The sequence below is a fragment of the Lontra canadensis genome, unplaced genomic scaffold, assembly GCF_010015895.1.
Source record: "Lontra canadensis isolate GAN:19392208 unplaced genomic scaffold, GSC_riverotter_1.0 scaffold73, whole genome shotgun sequence".
In the NCBI taxonomy this organism is placed as follows: domain Eukaryota; kingdom Metazoa; phylum Chordata; class Mammalia; order Carnivora; family Mustelidae; genus Lontra; species Lontra canadensis.
In genome coordinates this window covers 2,185,214-2,201,320 of record NW_022631067.1, presented here as the reverse complement: position 1 = coordinate 2,201,320, position 16,107 = coordinate 2,185,214, and the positions used below count along the sequence as shown (strand labels likewise).

The 16,107-nt window shown below is 51.4% G+C and overlaps 1 protein-coding gene across 6 annotated transcripts in view; it reads right to left on the bottom strand.

Annotated features, from left to right (window-relative positions):
• Positions 1-945: 945 nt before the first annotated feature.
• The window catches only part of ANKRD10 (ankyrin repeat domain 10), a 31,052-nt gene continuing 15,890 nt past the window's right edge, over positions 946-16,107 (bottom strand). For 2 of the 6 annotated variants that reach the window (XM_032881036.1, XM_032881037.1), the window contains 4 exons: positions 13,842-13,908; positions 13,079-13,314; positions 4,577-4,819; positions 946-1,507 (listed from right to left, as the gene is read on the bottom strand). In XM_032881036.1, coding sequence (XP_032736927.1) covers positions 1,032-1,507; positions 4,577-4,819; positions 13,079-13,314; positions 13,842-13,908 — 1,022 coding nt within the window. In that variant the 3' untranslated portion in view covers positions 946-1,031. Of the gene's footprint in view, positions 1,508-4,576; positions 4,820-13,078; positions 13,315-13,841; positions 13,909-16,107 lie in introns of those variants that run through there. The other 4 variants (XM_032881033.1, XM_032881034.1, XM_032881035.1 and 1 more) reach the window with 3 other exon arrangements.

The window sequence follows — 16,107 nt, the reverse complement described above, 5'->3', positions numbered from 1 at the left end:
AGCACGGTTTAAAAACAAGATGTTAGTAACACTCTTAGCACATTGGCTTGTTCAATGGACATTTTCTCTAACTTCACCAATTTTCATTACAAAAATCAGAAAAGTAAAAATTCATTACAATATTTGCACAGTGTGACCACTAGCTGCTTAAACAAAAGCTAATTTCTATAAAACCATAAACTTAGTGCACTTTTATTAAGAGAGATCCAAAATTCTCTCAGTAGACGGGATACACAGTGGTATACATTTTAAAGCAGAAACCACTCCCCCCCCACAAAAAAAAACAAGAAAAAAGAAAATATAAGTCAAAATAGTCAGTTATAAATATCCTGACCTGACAGTTCCTACAAATAGTAATTTCCACTACATAATAAAGGAAACCGTTATCTGTGGTACAAACCGCAGAGACAAAGCAAGAAATGTGGGATAAAACCACGATAGGGCAGAAGTCAGTCCTGGCTGCAGGTGTTTTCAGTGAAACCCGGGGCAGGGAGCTACGTTGTTGACAAAGGGGCCGCTTCCGCCCCCAAACCACCACGCGTGCCTGGAAGACACACCACACGGCAAGTTGCAAAGTTTCAATGAAGACTTTGAAAAAGACAAATGTTCTTTTTTTCAAGAAATCTTTGTAAGGCTGTACTTTGCATAGGGAATGAGCCGTCTTCTGTCACAGATTCTACAGGTTGGAGCAGAAGCAAGCTTTTCAAAAGGACTGTGGACCAGGAGTCTGGAAGGACGGCATTCTACGGTGAGGGCGTTCAAAGGAAAACACCGAGGCTGGCAGCCGAAAAATTAGACTCGGAAAGAGGCCCGCCAGCCTGAGGAGGAAACACCTGGGCGCTTAGTCAGCCGTCCTCGTGCACACAACAGGACTCACGAGGAACTTCTCAAACACAAGCCAGCTTTGTCAGAACGCTGAAGTACACAAAACCAGTACAGGTCGTGACAGTCCCTCAAATGGGCGCTCCATGAGTATTCATAGTCGGCTACTAGGAGGGATGGGCGCGTCCGCACGGTCAGGCTGCCGGTCTCTACGAGCCGTGGTACAGGTGCATGGCCCCCAGGGCGGCACCGCCGTGTCTCTCTGCCCCCTTCGCGGAGCTGGGGTGTTCCGCCACGCTACTAAGCTCGGGGATGCTTTCAGCGGTGTCCCCAAACCCATGGTAATGCCCGTAGTGCAGGTTCTCCTCAATGCCCTCCACCCAGGAAGGTCTATTAGCCACGCAGCTACTCGGGCTCCCGTTCAGGTGCAGAGAGCCGCACATCTCGGCGTTAGCGCTCACGGTCTTTTCCGGTTCCTCGGTCCCATTGACACAAAGCGAACCCTGGCTACTCGGAAAAGGCCGTCCTTGAACTAAGCCACTGCTAAAACTATTAGCTCCTGATAAGCTCTGGTCACTCCTGCTCTCCGTCCCATTGAGCTGTGTCGTGGAGGGGAAGTCCAAATGTCCATTGATGACACATCCATTTGCCAATGTATCCGACGCGGGGCTACTGTTTTTCATATCTGCATTGAGAAATACACCTGTCACCAAAATTCTGAACCAGAGGGGGAGGAGGAACTAGAACGGTTTCATTGCTGCCACAACTCTAAAGGATTTATTTAGCTTCTTTTTTTTCTTTAAAACAAACCAGTTCCTTTTCCGGAGGTAAAAAACTGCACAGGCAGATTTAAAAATAGAACCAACAGCAGCATGTTCCTGGTAAGACAGGACACATCTCTGGCTTTCGGCTGCACCGAGCGGCTAAATGCAAACGGCTGAGCCGACAGATCTGCAGCATGAGAACGACCAGCAGCCCCGGAACGCCGCCAGCAACACCCAGAATCGAGAAAGTGCTCTCGTGTTAAGACTACTTTCAGGAAGACGTTTTAAAAATCACCTGCGAGACAGTCCAGCAGAACAAAGTGGGAGGTTTCCCACACGTTAAAACAAAACCCCACCCCCTCCAGCTCTTAAGGAAAGGGAAAAGAAAGGCGGCCACCGAAACGGGGGCCTGGGGGCTCCTGGGACCGCGCCACGTGAGCTCTGGGGACGCGGCCCACTGCTCAGGCCTGGCGCTCGGACACGGGAGCTCAGATCTTAGCGACCCTTGCGTCCGCGTGGCACCTGTGTGGCTCGGCGAGCGGCCGGCGAGGATGGGACACTAAGCGCTCTCACGCGTGCGGTCTGGGACCGGCGGCGCAGCAGCGCGAGCCCTGGCAGGGCCTTCCGAGTTCGCCAGGTGAGTGGACTCCGATGTCCAAGGCTTCATCTAATGAGGCTACGGTAAAAAAACGCTTAGGTTGGGAAAATGCGGCTTGCTTAACCTGCATAGGCAGACATCCACCAAGAGGAGATGTCTTAGGGGGAGTGACAGAGTCGATCCCAACACACCCGAGCCCAAGGGGACAGCGATTACAAGGTACTTTTCTGTACAAGGAAACCCGGGATTCAATATTCACGTTCACAGGAGTTCATAGAACCGTACAAAGAATGACTGAAAATTAGGTCTTGCTTGGTCATAGGAAACTTTATCTCAATGTTCTGAGCTGTTAAAGCAAGGTATGGTATTAAACACACCAACGGAGTCCCACGACCGCTGGAACGAGGACACGTTTCCGCACCGATAGGCCCCTGACACACAGTGTGGCCCTCCCCCAGAAGGGCTGACTTTCCGCCTCACCAGCCAGGTGCCTCTGATTTGCACTTGGACATAGGTTTCTGTGTGTCCTGCAAATCTTCCTGCCAATAAAAAATCATGGCTTGTTCAATGAACAAAAACACCTTCTACACATTCCATTAATCATTTTTCTGGCAGTTTAAGTGATAATCATACTTTATAACTGCTATAAATTCTTCAGAGGATAAGGGACTTTTTTTTCCCCCCCAAATTAAAGGATAGCTCTTTTATTTAGTTAAAACTCAAGACTAGAGAAGAAGTATTTCAAGAACCGAACATGAAGTAGAATAAAAAGCAATAAAATGAGCTAATCCCAGAGAACTTTTATCACTGTTCCTGGGTGATGAAATTCATGAGTAGGATGGCGACCTTGATGGTCACTAAGACAAATAACTGTGTCCTAGTAACAGACACGGACATGAGGTTTCCAGGGGATCAGCCCTGAAAAGGTCCAGGAGCACTGGCTCAGACATCGGAGTCACTTTGACTCAATTCTCCGTTCGAGCTCAGTGTGCACGCATCTCCTCTAGTACCCAGGGGGTGCAAGGACGAGCGCCGGGACGCAACGTCAACACCAAGGCTACTTCATGACCTCATGTCCTTGCGGAAAATCTAATCCAGCTGAGCACGAGAACGGTGGGCATCCTAGAGACTGGCTATTCGTGACCCCGCCTGGCCCCCTCCAACACCGTCCTAGCTCCTTGCCCCTCACGCCTCTCCGGGCCCACACTCCCGCACACCACCTGCCTGCCCACGGCACGGCCCCCAGGAGTTTCAGCCCATTTTGTGCACGTGGGAGGACGGTGCTGTGCGTGAGGTGACCGGAAGTATGGCGCCCTTCACACAGGACAAGCTGGGCTTGAAATAAAAGTGTGGCCTTTTCAACGCGACACCCACGCTGGCTATTAAATTTGGCCTGAAAACGCAGGATATTAATGCTTGAAGTTTAGAAATTACTTCTGCCTTTTAAAGCATGTAGCTATGTCATTTGTTTTGAAAAGCTTTGAGTTTTGTTACTTGTCTTTAGCCAAGGTCTTTAAATTATTAACGTATTAGGATTTTCCACAGAAAATCTACCCATTTAATTATCTGGCAAGAAGGTGATTCCACCTGTAACCCTGTAGCTTCTAGAAAGATGTACACATTTTCCTTCCATTTTTAGTCACAGAAATGATTTTTCATGTATGTCTGGGAAGCATAATGCATAATCTCTTACCCCAGTGAAGAATTTAGCATAGACACATAATAAAACCTTAAACAAACCAGTATCTATTTCTACATATATTAACACAGTAAGAAAACTGCTAAGATGTTTTCATGGTCATCTAACGAGAAAATTGGCAGAGAAAAGTGTTAACTCCAAGGAAAAGTCTTGAAGATTCTGAATGCTAAAAGAAACAGCCTTTAACTATCAACCGTACGGAGACATTAACACCTATAGCGTGTACGTGTCTGGGGGTCACGGCGCCCAGCACTTGGCTGGACTTGGGAGCTGCTGTCCCAGAAACCACAGCAACCAGCAGAGGCGAGTGGGAGGCCCCACGCTGGTGAGCCCAGTCACAGGTCAAAACCATCCACCCGTCCTCCATGTCCACAGCAAATCATCCTTCTTGCTGCGCACCAGGCAGAAACTACTAGCAACAGATGTCTGGGGTGTTCACCCAAAGGTCAGATGTCAGGAAAATAAGCATGCGAAACCTCTTTGAAAGTAAACAAGGCACGTTAAGCGGAAGCTTCAAACCAAAATAGGAAGATTGCACTTGAACGTCTCATATCTACAGAATGCACCCAAAACACTTATCTTTGTATCTACAAACTCGCCCAAGATACGCAAACTGTAGCATAACATTCTTTAAAACGTCGGACAACAAAGTGCAACGCTGGGGAGGAGACTCGGGTCAGAAATAGTACGCACACTGGTTCCTGCAGCGACAAGGCGTTTGCATCGCTGAGACCGTGTATACTTCTATTTCTCTGGGTCCGACAGAACCACCCTCCTGCTGTCTGGTGTCTTCGACCATGGGGCTGCTGCCACAGCTAACAGGGAACTGTCCACTCCCACCTGTGACAGCCGTGAGCTCTCGGTCGACCAGCATTTTGTCAGCTTCGTCATCCGCGTCGCTGTTCCCCAGCGGCGTGCAGGGACCCGAGCTCCGAGCTGCACAGAACACAAAGGCAATTTTAGATCGCTGCACCCGCAGGCTTTTAAGACAATGGTTTCTCCCTCCTTTTCTCCTCTAAGAGCCTTGAATGCTCCCAATGTGTGAAAACAACGGAATATAGGGATCAGCAAGGAGCCTAGAGCACGACTGGGAAACTTCGCGAAATGTGCGGCTCCAAGGAAAAGTCACGGGATTTCGGACACTTACTTTACCTGTACCCAGTGGCACAAATTCTCCTTCATGGCTGGTCCCCGGAGGAAATAAAGCAGTTCTACAACCCACAGAGGTTTCTAAATATGTTTCTAAGTTCAGCATACTCTATATTATGCCCCGAAATGTTCCTTCAGTTATTTTTCATAAAGAAATACGAAGACAGGGGCGTCTGGGTGGCTCAGTAGGTTAAAGCCTCTGCCTTCGGCTCAGGTCATGATCCCAGAGTCCTGGGATCAAGCCCCTCATCGGGCTCTCTGCTCCGCGGGGAGCTGCTTCCTCCTCTCTCTGCCTGCCTCTCTGCCTACTTGTGATCTCTGTCTGTCAAGTAAATAAAATCTTAAAAAAAAAAAAAAAAAGAAATACAAACACAATTCTCGAATAACATGAAAACCATTAAAATTATCCTAAATTTAAAAAAACTCACTAATTTCAGTAGTAGAAAGGAAAGTAAAAAGCCAAGGTTAAATACTGTCCTGGGGGCGTGGGCCCGTGCACCAAGATACAGTAACACTGGAAACGAACATTACAGTCCTAGTTCCAAGATCTTTGGAGCTGAAGTTACGTACATTCCTCAAAAAAGCATCGTTCTCTGGATCTTGGAGGAAAACGAACATGCACATTTAATGTTTCCTGCAAGAATCACACTCATTGTGTGGAAACACGCCCCTGGGCACTTTCCCTGGGCGCCCCCACCCTACCCCCAGCAGCCACGTTCCCGTGTATGTGGCTTTCTGGTGTCAGCACACACGTGCTATTACAAAGTCGGACCCCCAGATCGCCTTCATGCCTTGCTTCTCTTCATCTACCACGGCATGAATGCAGCTCGTGAGCAAAGTCCAAAAGAACCTTTTAAAGTCAAAGAATCATTGCTGTAGGGTCGCATTATAACCCCCCGTAACCCCCCGCGACTGCCCGGCTGTCCTTTCGTGAGCACCACAATGGACAACCTCACCACTGCACCTGCGTACCTCTGGGTCTTTAATCAGATAAATTTCTGGGTCAAAGTATATATACAACAAACAACTTTTGTGCTAAATCTTTCCAATAAACATTTAAAAACACACATCAACTCTGCAGCTTCAGTTACGTCTGATTTGGAGGCAGGAGTCGTTTCCTACAGATGTAAAAGGAAGGAGTGAGCGTACCTGCTCCAGATTGCCGCTAACCGCAAGCCAAACCGCGGAGACCGGAGAATAATGTACAGTCTTCGTGAAGAGGAACGCAAGTCCCGGACGACTGGCATGTGGGAGAAACAGAGCAGTGTGACCTGTGTAGCTGGTCTGCACAGGTAGGAGGCCAAGGTCACTCACAACACAGGTGCTTTTAAGCCCAAGGCATTAAGCCACGGATTTCCGGCTTTCCCACGCAAGGCTCTCCTCCTTCCTCCACGGGCCCCCATCAGCGACAGGCAAGCTGCCCCGCCCCCCGGGAAGCAGGTACTTCCAACAAGTCCGTGGCAAACTGGCCGCCTTCACGAGGGGGGGGGTGTTCAGGACCTTCGGGAGACCTCAGCCAGTCATTTCAGAGACTGCTGAGTCTCTGAGGAGCCTGCGGTCTGCGTGGGCTCGGGTCCTGCTCCTTCCTCTCCTACGCCGGGTAAGCCGTCCTGGGAATCTGGTGGTCCGCGGAGAGCGGGCGCACGCCAGCCCAGCAAAGCCACGGACGGACGCCTCTGCAAAAGGGGAGCTTCACGGGGCTACAGCACAGCGCTCCGTGTCTGTACTCGCGAGGTCTGCTCTTCAGGGTTCGGGGGCCAGGGTTCCTGGGGACGGCGAGCCCTGAGCTAAGGGTGCCATTCCACATGTCTGGAAAGGAAAGCAGGTTACAAAAGCCCCGACAGAGGACAAATCCGAAAGTGCTTCCTGAGAGCAGAGCTACTTATCTGCTCATCCCTTAAGCCCAGTGCTCAGAAAGGGGACTGTATCCATGAACGAGGCCGCTCTCCAGCCTGAAAAGGCACACACAGAAAGCAAACAGAAGTGACTAGTCCTGGAGCGAGGAGACTGGCCCCCTGGAAAGGCCGGCTGTGAAGAGCAGCGGCCCGGGCGGGCCTGCCACTAGGGGGCCGGAGGGGCCGCAGGCAGAGGAGTCTGGGGACATCCAAGGTCAAACGAAGAGGAGGAGCCAGGGGACAAGGCCAGTTTGCCGTGGAAGTGACTCAGGGGCCGACTCTGAAACCCTGCCACCTCGCCGGTGCGCCGTCGGTGCCGACGGCTCCCGTAACAGGACGGGACAAAAACGGAACCATCCGAAGGCTCCCCTGCTCTAGTCAAGGAGCTCTTTAACAGGGGCAGGTGCTCACGCACGCAGGCCGGGTTCTCCACAGACGGGCCGTCTTTGCGGAGCACCGTTGCCACGAAGCACCTGCAAGGCTTTTTAAAACTCGCGGCAGACAGTCCGGCCGCACAAAGACCCGGGTCATTCCAGCGCCTAGCAGTCAGCGGCACAGACGCAACTTACTTTTTAAACCTGTGTTTTACGAACCGTGATTGACGCTGGCCTCTCAGAACTGTCGGAACATTGGCTCCGACCAGACTCCTCTCCCCCACACCCATTCGTGTGTGCCGAAGGAGCCACGGAGACGTGCCACGCTGCGTCTGAGAAAGGCAGCCTCGCAGACAGAACGCGAGGGGTCTCTCCCCAAGCGGTCAGTTTGGACGCGCTCTGGGGCTCGGAGCAGCAGCACCTTCTCTTCCCATCTCTCTACCGACCTCCACAGGAAAAAGCAAAGACCACGACACATTTCGTTAAAAAAAGTCCTGACCTCCTACTCGGCCACAGGAGGCATTTGTCGAGGACAAGAGATTCTAGCACACGTTAGCCGTGGACCATCTGCGGCAGGACACTGCCTAGCAGTGGCTCAAGACAAACCCTCCCAGCTTCCTTCCTGCAGAGGCGACTTTGCAAGCATGACTGACCATGGTCCAAATGCAGAACCGGGCACTGGTACGGCTGTCTGAAGCCCGCGGCCAGCTCTCAGCGAGATTCTACAGCCACGTGTTTGCTTTACGCACGAGCAGTCTGAAAGCCTGGGGTAGGTTCCCTGGGCTTTTGGAAGGCGGGGAGCACTGGACGGTGCTGTCGGGAAGCGGATTCCTGAGGGGCTCGGTACGGCCGGGAAGGAGCATGTGCAGGACAAAAACGAGTTATGTTTCACTTTTAATAGTGAACTCTCTGCCCAGCGTGAGGCTTGAACTCATGACCACAAGCTCCTACTGAGCCAGCACGGCACCCCCCAAACACAAGATTCCAATCACCAAGGACACCTGCAAGCTCACCTAGGGCTCCTGAAGAACGCCCACTCAGGCTTATTTTAACGTTCAAGGCAGAAGCGTCTCTTAAAAAGCAAAATTCAATCTCTATGGTCACATCCTTGTGAGGTGCTGGTGTTCTGGCTGGCTAGCAGGGTGCGAACCCCTGGACCCAGCACGAGGGAGCTGTCGGGCACACAAACACTGCTAAGTAGGTTTGCACGACAGACCTCGGTGAGGCTGGGCTCGTGACACAGACTAGTGACCCCCTGTTGTGCATCTTCAGGGTGCCAGTGTGTGGGGGTCCCAGCTGTGGGTCAGCCCCCAAGGGGAGTTGGCCAGGAGCCCCAGGACGCTTCACACACCTGTGGTCTCCCCGCGGAACCGGGAGCCCCAACCACTGGCAAGCCCTCACGTCCCCTTTAAAGTAGTCGGGAAGGAAAGTCTCCGAGGGCTTCCCACTGGCCTTAATCAGAACGATTTCTTACGCACTTAGCACAATTTACCTGGATAACTACTTTTTAAAGAGAGGTTCAGTTTCAATCAAAGCAGGACCTGAGGCCGTAATGAAGATGGTTCTACCGTGGGGGACCATTTCACAGACTCTAAGCTCCCGCCACGGCCCAAAATGCAGCAGTGAGAGTTCTGGAAACACCACCGGGGGCCTTGGGGTTCTGTGAAAGGACGCAGGAGGGAGGAAAGTGCATGGGATGGCTGACTCCGGCCACGGCCGCTACACTGCTCTGGGAACAGAGGAGCCTCCGGAGGCTGGAATTCGAGACGGAAATGGTGCAAATCACAGAGAGCGCTTGGTTCTCAAGTGTCATTCAGATCACCATTACCGGATGCTACGTCTTCAGGGATCAAGACAAAACAACCCTTTGTTATTCCAACCGCACTGTTCTCTTACTCTGGTCAAACACTTAAACTCTGCACCTGAAGTCAGTCCTGTGTGTCTCTAATGTATGGGATCAAACAGGCGGGAGCCACATTTTTAACTGGGGAGGCAGTGGATCTCCTGAGGCTCAGGCTCTAACTGGGCAGATGCGTCACCCTCCCCCCCACCCCGGCCACCTGCCACGGCCCGTCTCCGCTGTGGTGCGGACGGATACTGAAGACCAGAGTGCAGACTGTTCAATGTGAAGTTTACCCAGGGGAACGTGTGCTGAGAAACTTCTCGTTGCTGATTTTAAACAGAACCATAATGCTGTAGATTTCCCAATAGGTGTTTTTGTAAGTTAAATACCTATACATTATGTATGAAATTCCAAGATCAGTACTATATCCATCTGAATTAAAAACCGATTTAACGAGATCTGGTATCAACACAGGCTCCTTCCTATGGCAACTGTTCCCAGTCACAAAACCCCGGCCCCTGGCTCAGTCTGCAAATCACCCTGCCCCTCCCTGCTCCCAACGAGGAGCTGCAGCCAAAGCAACTCCTGATTGAAAGAAGAGGGAAGTCTCTCCCATGGACAGGACCGGCCAGGACCGGCATTCTTTCCCAACCAGTCTCCCTGGTATCTGGGTGGGTTTCCAAGGACCACACACACAGGTAACGGTACTGCTACTCCTGAAGGTTAACAGAAACACTAACAGAATCGTTACAGAGCAGCCGTCACTGAAGGACATCTGTCATCCCACCTCGAGCCAATGGTTGATAAACGGGGGTAAAACACCCCAAAACCCACTTACACACTTGTGCTTCCTTGTGCCACCCCAAAGGAACAAAACCCCATCTTATGCCAAAATACTTTTAATTAGAATCAACCGCTGAAGTGACTTTGGACTTGACTTTACGCTCGAGTTCATGGCCCCACGGACTAGGTTTACGCTCTGACCAGGGTGGAGGGAATCCTGGTGTGAATGGTGGGGCAGGGGCTTTCACATAGGACCTGCCCGAGGCTCGCCCACTCCCCCAGCACAGCAGACGGTCAAGCAGCATGGAAAGGCTGCAGTGTCATTAATCCTTCAAGTTCTTTTCCATCTGTAGTTTCCAAGGGAAAATCACACCAATGACATTAAAACATCTGAAAACAGTTTAGTGGAAGCAGGGACAGAGGCCACTTTCTGTGGAGAAGAGTAGGGAACTTTGTCTCAGGATTCCAAAGTAAAAAAAAAAAAAAAAAAAGTTAAAAAAAAAAATAAATTCACAAAGCACATTTAAAAAGTTGGTTTAGCCGGAAAAACTTCTGGAAATAACTTTTATGAACATAAAATGCACATTAAAAACACGAGCATGTGTGATTTAGTTGCAGAAAGACTGGCCTGAATTTCATTGATAAGGTTTAAGCTATGCCTTCCTATGGCCCAGACCGCACTCCTGGCACTTAAAAGCCTAACTTGTACTGGGGAAGAAAGAAGGGAGACAGATTTTTTTTTTTTTTTTGGAGACAAAATTTTAAATTCTTTTAAATATGTTGACATGGGAAGTTATTCAAAAGTATTTTATATGCATGTATTGGATAAGGAAAAAAATGCCTATTTTTCCTCTGGTGTGGGAGCCAAAAACTTATTTGCAAAATGAACGATTCAGAATGAGCAAAACCTGACGCTCAGACATTTACACAGCAAATCAAAACGAGATGCCAGGTGTGAAGTGAAAATGAACTACAACAACGGATCCTGAATCGCCTACTGGAACCCGAGCCCGGGGCAGAAGCACTCGCACAGGCAAACAAACTTCCTTCCGAAAACCCAGGCAGCTGGGGCAAAGTCATGAGACCCACACCCCGGCCCCCACTCACGGCGAGCACGTAATGATAAAACGAAAGCAGTCATCGCCACTCGCACCCCCCCCCCGCCGAGGAAAGAGGCGCAGGCTGCAGGCCTGTCCGTGCTCCCACAGCCATGACCGGAGACACACGCATGCGCTCAGGGACGTGGGAGACACTGCCCGGGACCAGCACTGCCTGGGGGACGGGAGCGAGGACGGTCCAGCTCAGATGTCTCACGCACTGGCTGACAGACGGGACCGCCGCTGGGGCGGGCAGCACAGCCCAGCCTCGGGGCCACGTGCCTCAAAGCCCAGGCTCCAGCCACATCTTCTTCCGAGCCGGTGCCCCGGCAGAGCAGCGGGAACAGGCTGCCCGGGGAGTCTCGGGAAAAACGTGCATCTCTCACCCTGTCAGCCAAAGCAAACCTGCCTGGAGGAGGGAAATAACCCCTGTCCACATCTATCCACCCGCCGGATTCTTCGGATCCGTCTGCGTGGTGACAAGGTCTAGGAAACGTACATTCAGGTCTCTTCAGGGGCGTCAATAAGGAGACGCTGGCAGATCCGACGGACCTGAACGCTGCAGAGCCTGGCTGGGAAAACTCTTTGGCCCATGTCTGAGTCTTGTTAGAACGTTTGGGGACATCCGTCTTAGCCTACTAGCGGAATCCAAGATTTCTGCTGTGAGCCTGCACCCGTGCACGTGGACAGGTACCGGTCTGCTGCCCAAGGGCCCACGAGGCCGACACTTCACGTCATTCCAAAATACGAAACCAGGCATGAAGCGGACAAGAAAAGACTATTTTAAAAAAGTGGATGCTCTTAAAGGGCTTTTAGACTACGTTAGGGAAGACTCGGCCGGAACACAAACACATCAGTGACCGTGCTGGACGAGAGCTCACTGTCAGGCCCCTGCGCGGGCGGACACCTGCTCATGTCGTTTGTGCTTACTCCCTTCTGGCACTCTTAGAGAGCTCTGTGACTCACAGAAGCCAGGAGTTTCGTAAACCACCACCTCAAGTTCATACATTCATTTCCACAAAAAAGAAGTCCGTTTTCCACAGTCACTAAGTATTTAAAAGCAGGTAATACAATTTTATCAACTTTATAGTAAAAGAAGCCCATTTTCATCCAAACACTGTCCAGTCAGAATGAAAATGTGCAGCGTTGGAAAGAGGATCACGTTGACCCCCGTGGGGTGTGGGCAACGGAGGCCTTCAGCCGCCCAGGTTTTCCTCCTCCTTTCCTTGCATAGCTTTTTATTTTTTTAATCAAAGGGCACAACTTTGTCCTTATGCTCAGCTCTTACCCGAGCTCCCAATTCCAATGTGATTACTTTTCACTGCCACCTCTATGTGTCCCTCTCTGTGTCGCTTTGTTAAATACTCTTGCCCGGCCACTGGTCTGTCTTGTAAGATCTCTTACAGACAGGTTCACACACACGTGTTTCTCTAGGTGAAGGGGAGCTGTTCTCATCTGAGACTGACCAGTGACTCTGCTGCACCATGAACTCCAAAATCATCTGAAGATAAAAAGGTGGGAGAACACTTATAATTCACTTACAACTCACTTACCTTCCAGGCGTATCCTCGGGTCTCACCGCGACACACACACCGCACTGCGGGTGCGGAGACCAGATGAGGCAAACCTCTCCCTGCCCAGACATGAAACCGTGTTTTGCTACCAGACCAGCAATGTTATTCATAAGCTCAGGGACATTCAGAGGAAACAAACAAACAAAATCAGGCACGGTGGCGGATTTTTTTAATTATATTTCAAACAGGTACAGGAAAGAGAAAAATCTAATGCGTGGCAGAAAACCCTGGGTGTGCACAAAGGTACACACACGCACACTTCCATCTGAGCTGTCAACACTGCCCTCTCACCGCAACCCTTTGGTTAAAGGGCCAATCTTGCAGAGGCCACAGGGGGAAACGCCACCACCGCACCAGGCTCCTCCAGGCACAGGACCCTCAAGCGAAGGTCTCCTCTCAAAGGTGCTTCCAGCCGTAAAAAAGAGCACACGTTACAGGAAAGAGGAGAGTGCCCCCCTCCCGTCCACCAAGGGGTCTCACCTTCGGTTCGAGCCTTCTTCACTCCAAAGGGCTCCGGATCTTCCAAGCATCTCTTGCGATTGGCTCCCGCACTAGTATGATTAGGGAATCGGCTCTGATGGCCCCCGTTTATGGGGCCGTTATCATAGAAACGGCTCAGGTGACAGTTCTGCAGGTTCAAGAGAAACTGGGTGCACTCTTGGAAACCCTGGGTTTGAGCAATGTCTGCTGCTGTCAGGCCACTGGCGTTCCTCAGGCTGCGTGACACAAAAACACCGAATTACACCCCGCCGAGCGCTCACCTGTCTCTGCTCCTGCTGACCTGACTGACTAGCTCAAGGGGCGGCAAGAGGACACGGAGGTACTGCGAGCCTCCCTTACGGGGGAGCTCTGGTCCTGCTGCCGTGCTAACTGGGCTCTTGCGCACATGTGATCGCTAAGCGAGGTCGGGAGACAGGCATCTAAAAATCAACGCGCTCGACTTTAAAAAAGGCATCTTCCTATTTTACTTCTCACAATCATTTCTTAGGTCAGTCTGAAGAACCTAAATTTATGCTGACTTCAGACTTAACCTGGAACTGAATTCTACGTTATCTGCATAACTGGAATAACCCATTCCTTTAGCTCGAGTAAAATCATAACAAACAAACATGTACTGGAATTGTCCATGGCATTCGTAACAATCGGCTTCCTCAAAACAGCGCACCGACAAGCCAGATTTGATGCTAGCCCGTGACACTGTAAGTGGAGGTCTAGAAGGAGGTCCTGACGACAGAGAACTTACCACTGGGGGAGATGTGAGAAGCCAAGTCTGTGGGTCTGGTGCGGCTCTCTGGCCTGCTCCGGAAAGCCTGCGGTGGGAGGACGCTGGCATCGGGAGCATTTGAGCAGGGGATTCCTGGGGTCCCGTCCCGGGGCGGGGGAAGTCCTATCACTGTTCAGAGTGCGCACCGCGGCAGCTCGCGTGGCCGGCCACGCCAACAGATGAAGGTTGGGGTCCCCTACAGCAGCCAAGACACAAACTAGAGTAGGAGGTGCTGGCAGAAGGCGAAGGGAGCCACCTGAATCCCACAAATATGAAAGAGCCACCTGCAAACCTCCACTAGGAAATACTAAATACTAACGGCAAGACAAGAAGAACACCCTGCCCCGCGAGGTCAAGTGCGAGCCAGGGAAACAGGCCGATGGAGTGCGGGTGTGAGCACCAGACGGGGGCCGGCTCCGCCTCCGCGCGGCGGAGCAAGGCCACCGGCCTGCGGTCTCACCGCGTGATCGACGCAGCACGGCGAGGCCTGCTCCCGGCACGGACGTGAACGTGGAGTAACGACCGCCCGGCAGAGACAGACGGGAGTTCTCACCGTGAAGAGAACAACAAGCCTTTCCAGCCCTCATGCACCTAATGCTCCAACGAGAAATGAAAAACATGTACAGTTTTAGATCACCGCTAACATGTCTCTGCTCTTTAAAGCCCAAGATAAAGAAATGTATCCTACATGTCGGAGACAGGCCAAAGCCCAAACTCGGTTTGATCAGATACAAAAAAGACAAGACCTGAGAATCGCAAAACCCCAGCAAGTTTCCTATTTGAGTGCAGAACCACTGGGGCCCAGACCTGCCACTCCGATTTCGGGTCTAGGAACCCTAACGAGTATTCTACAGCGAGGTATTATTTTGATGGTGATGGAGGAGCTAAGTGGAAAGGCAACGCCGACATTAGGACAGCGTGAACTACGTCACTTCCTCGTACGTTACGTCACTTCCTCGTACGTAAAGTGACCACACAGTTAGTTTCCGAAGCTGTCATGCTCCTGATATGACAACAGTAAGCTGGGTGTTCAGCTGAGTGAGTTTTTTAATTTTCAGGGGCCGCCCCCAGTTCCATCGTTCAGAAAGGTCTACTCTGTCAAGAATGTGGGGGCGCCTGGGTGGCTCAGTGGGTTAAAGCCTCTGCCTTCGGCTCAGGTCCTGATCTCAGGGTCCTGGGATCGAGCCCCATCAGGCTCTCTGCTCAGCGGGGAGCCTGCTTCCTCCTCTCTCTCTGCCTGCCTCTCTGCCTCCTTGTGATCGCTGTCAAATAAATAAATAAAGTCTTAAAAAAAAAATGTGAATAGGGCAACAGGTAGCCACATTAAAAAAAAGTCTAATTCTTCAAAATTTGGAAAAATGAAGGCCTGGAACATACGCCAAGTTTATAAAATGATCACCTCTACCCAGAAATAGGGACTTGCTCTCCAGCATCCGAGAACACGGAGCCAGGCGGACGAGAGGGAGGACTCTCGGGCAGCCCAGAGGATGACGGAGAGCAGCCACATGGTCTGAACTGGCATCCGCCGCCACGACCTCACGGAAGAAAACAGAGCCGTTGACAGAGCAGCTGAAAGGCTCAAGCTGTGGAGGAGAATTTCCAACACACACTCAAAGCCTTCACTTTCCATTCAGAAACAGAACACCAGACCGGACTTAGGTCAGAACAGCAATTGGCTGTTTTCCCAAGGAAATACAGCCTCAGAGAAAAACAAGCACCGACCGGTGCTGACCTCCAGGGACTCTGGGGACGGCCCGCCTTTGGGTGGGGGCGTGTGCTGGGACCTGGGACAGGAAGGCAAGGTTCCCCCGACCGTTGAACACTCGCACACGTGAGTTTCAGACTTCAAAACTCAACAGAAGGACTGGGGCCAGCCCACACCATGTGTGCCCCGCATGCGGACGGAGCAGGCAAGGAACACTCATGGCTCAGACCGGACAGACGCTGGTCCGCACACACCTTGGCGGGACGAGAAGTCAGGAGCGATCCAAAAGGGAGATCGAGACATTCTAGAAGACAAAGGAGCAGAATCTGGGACATAAGATGACTGTGGAACAATTCATTAGGAGCTAATAATTTTGGCACTGTCCCTACAGGATTATCAGAAACAGGGACGCATGCTATCTTCTCTCTGCTCCCAGTAAGCTACAGACTTCCAGCTACATGAGCAGACCCTTGAACAAGGAGGGGCTGGGGGGTACCAACCCCTGTGCAGCTGCAAACCCACCTGTAGCTTCTGACTCCC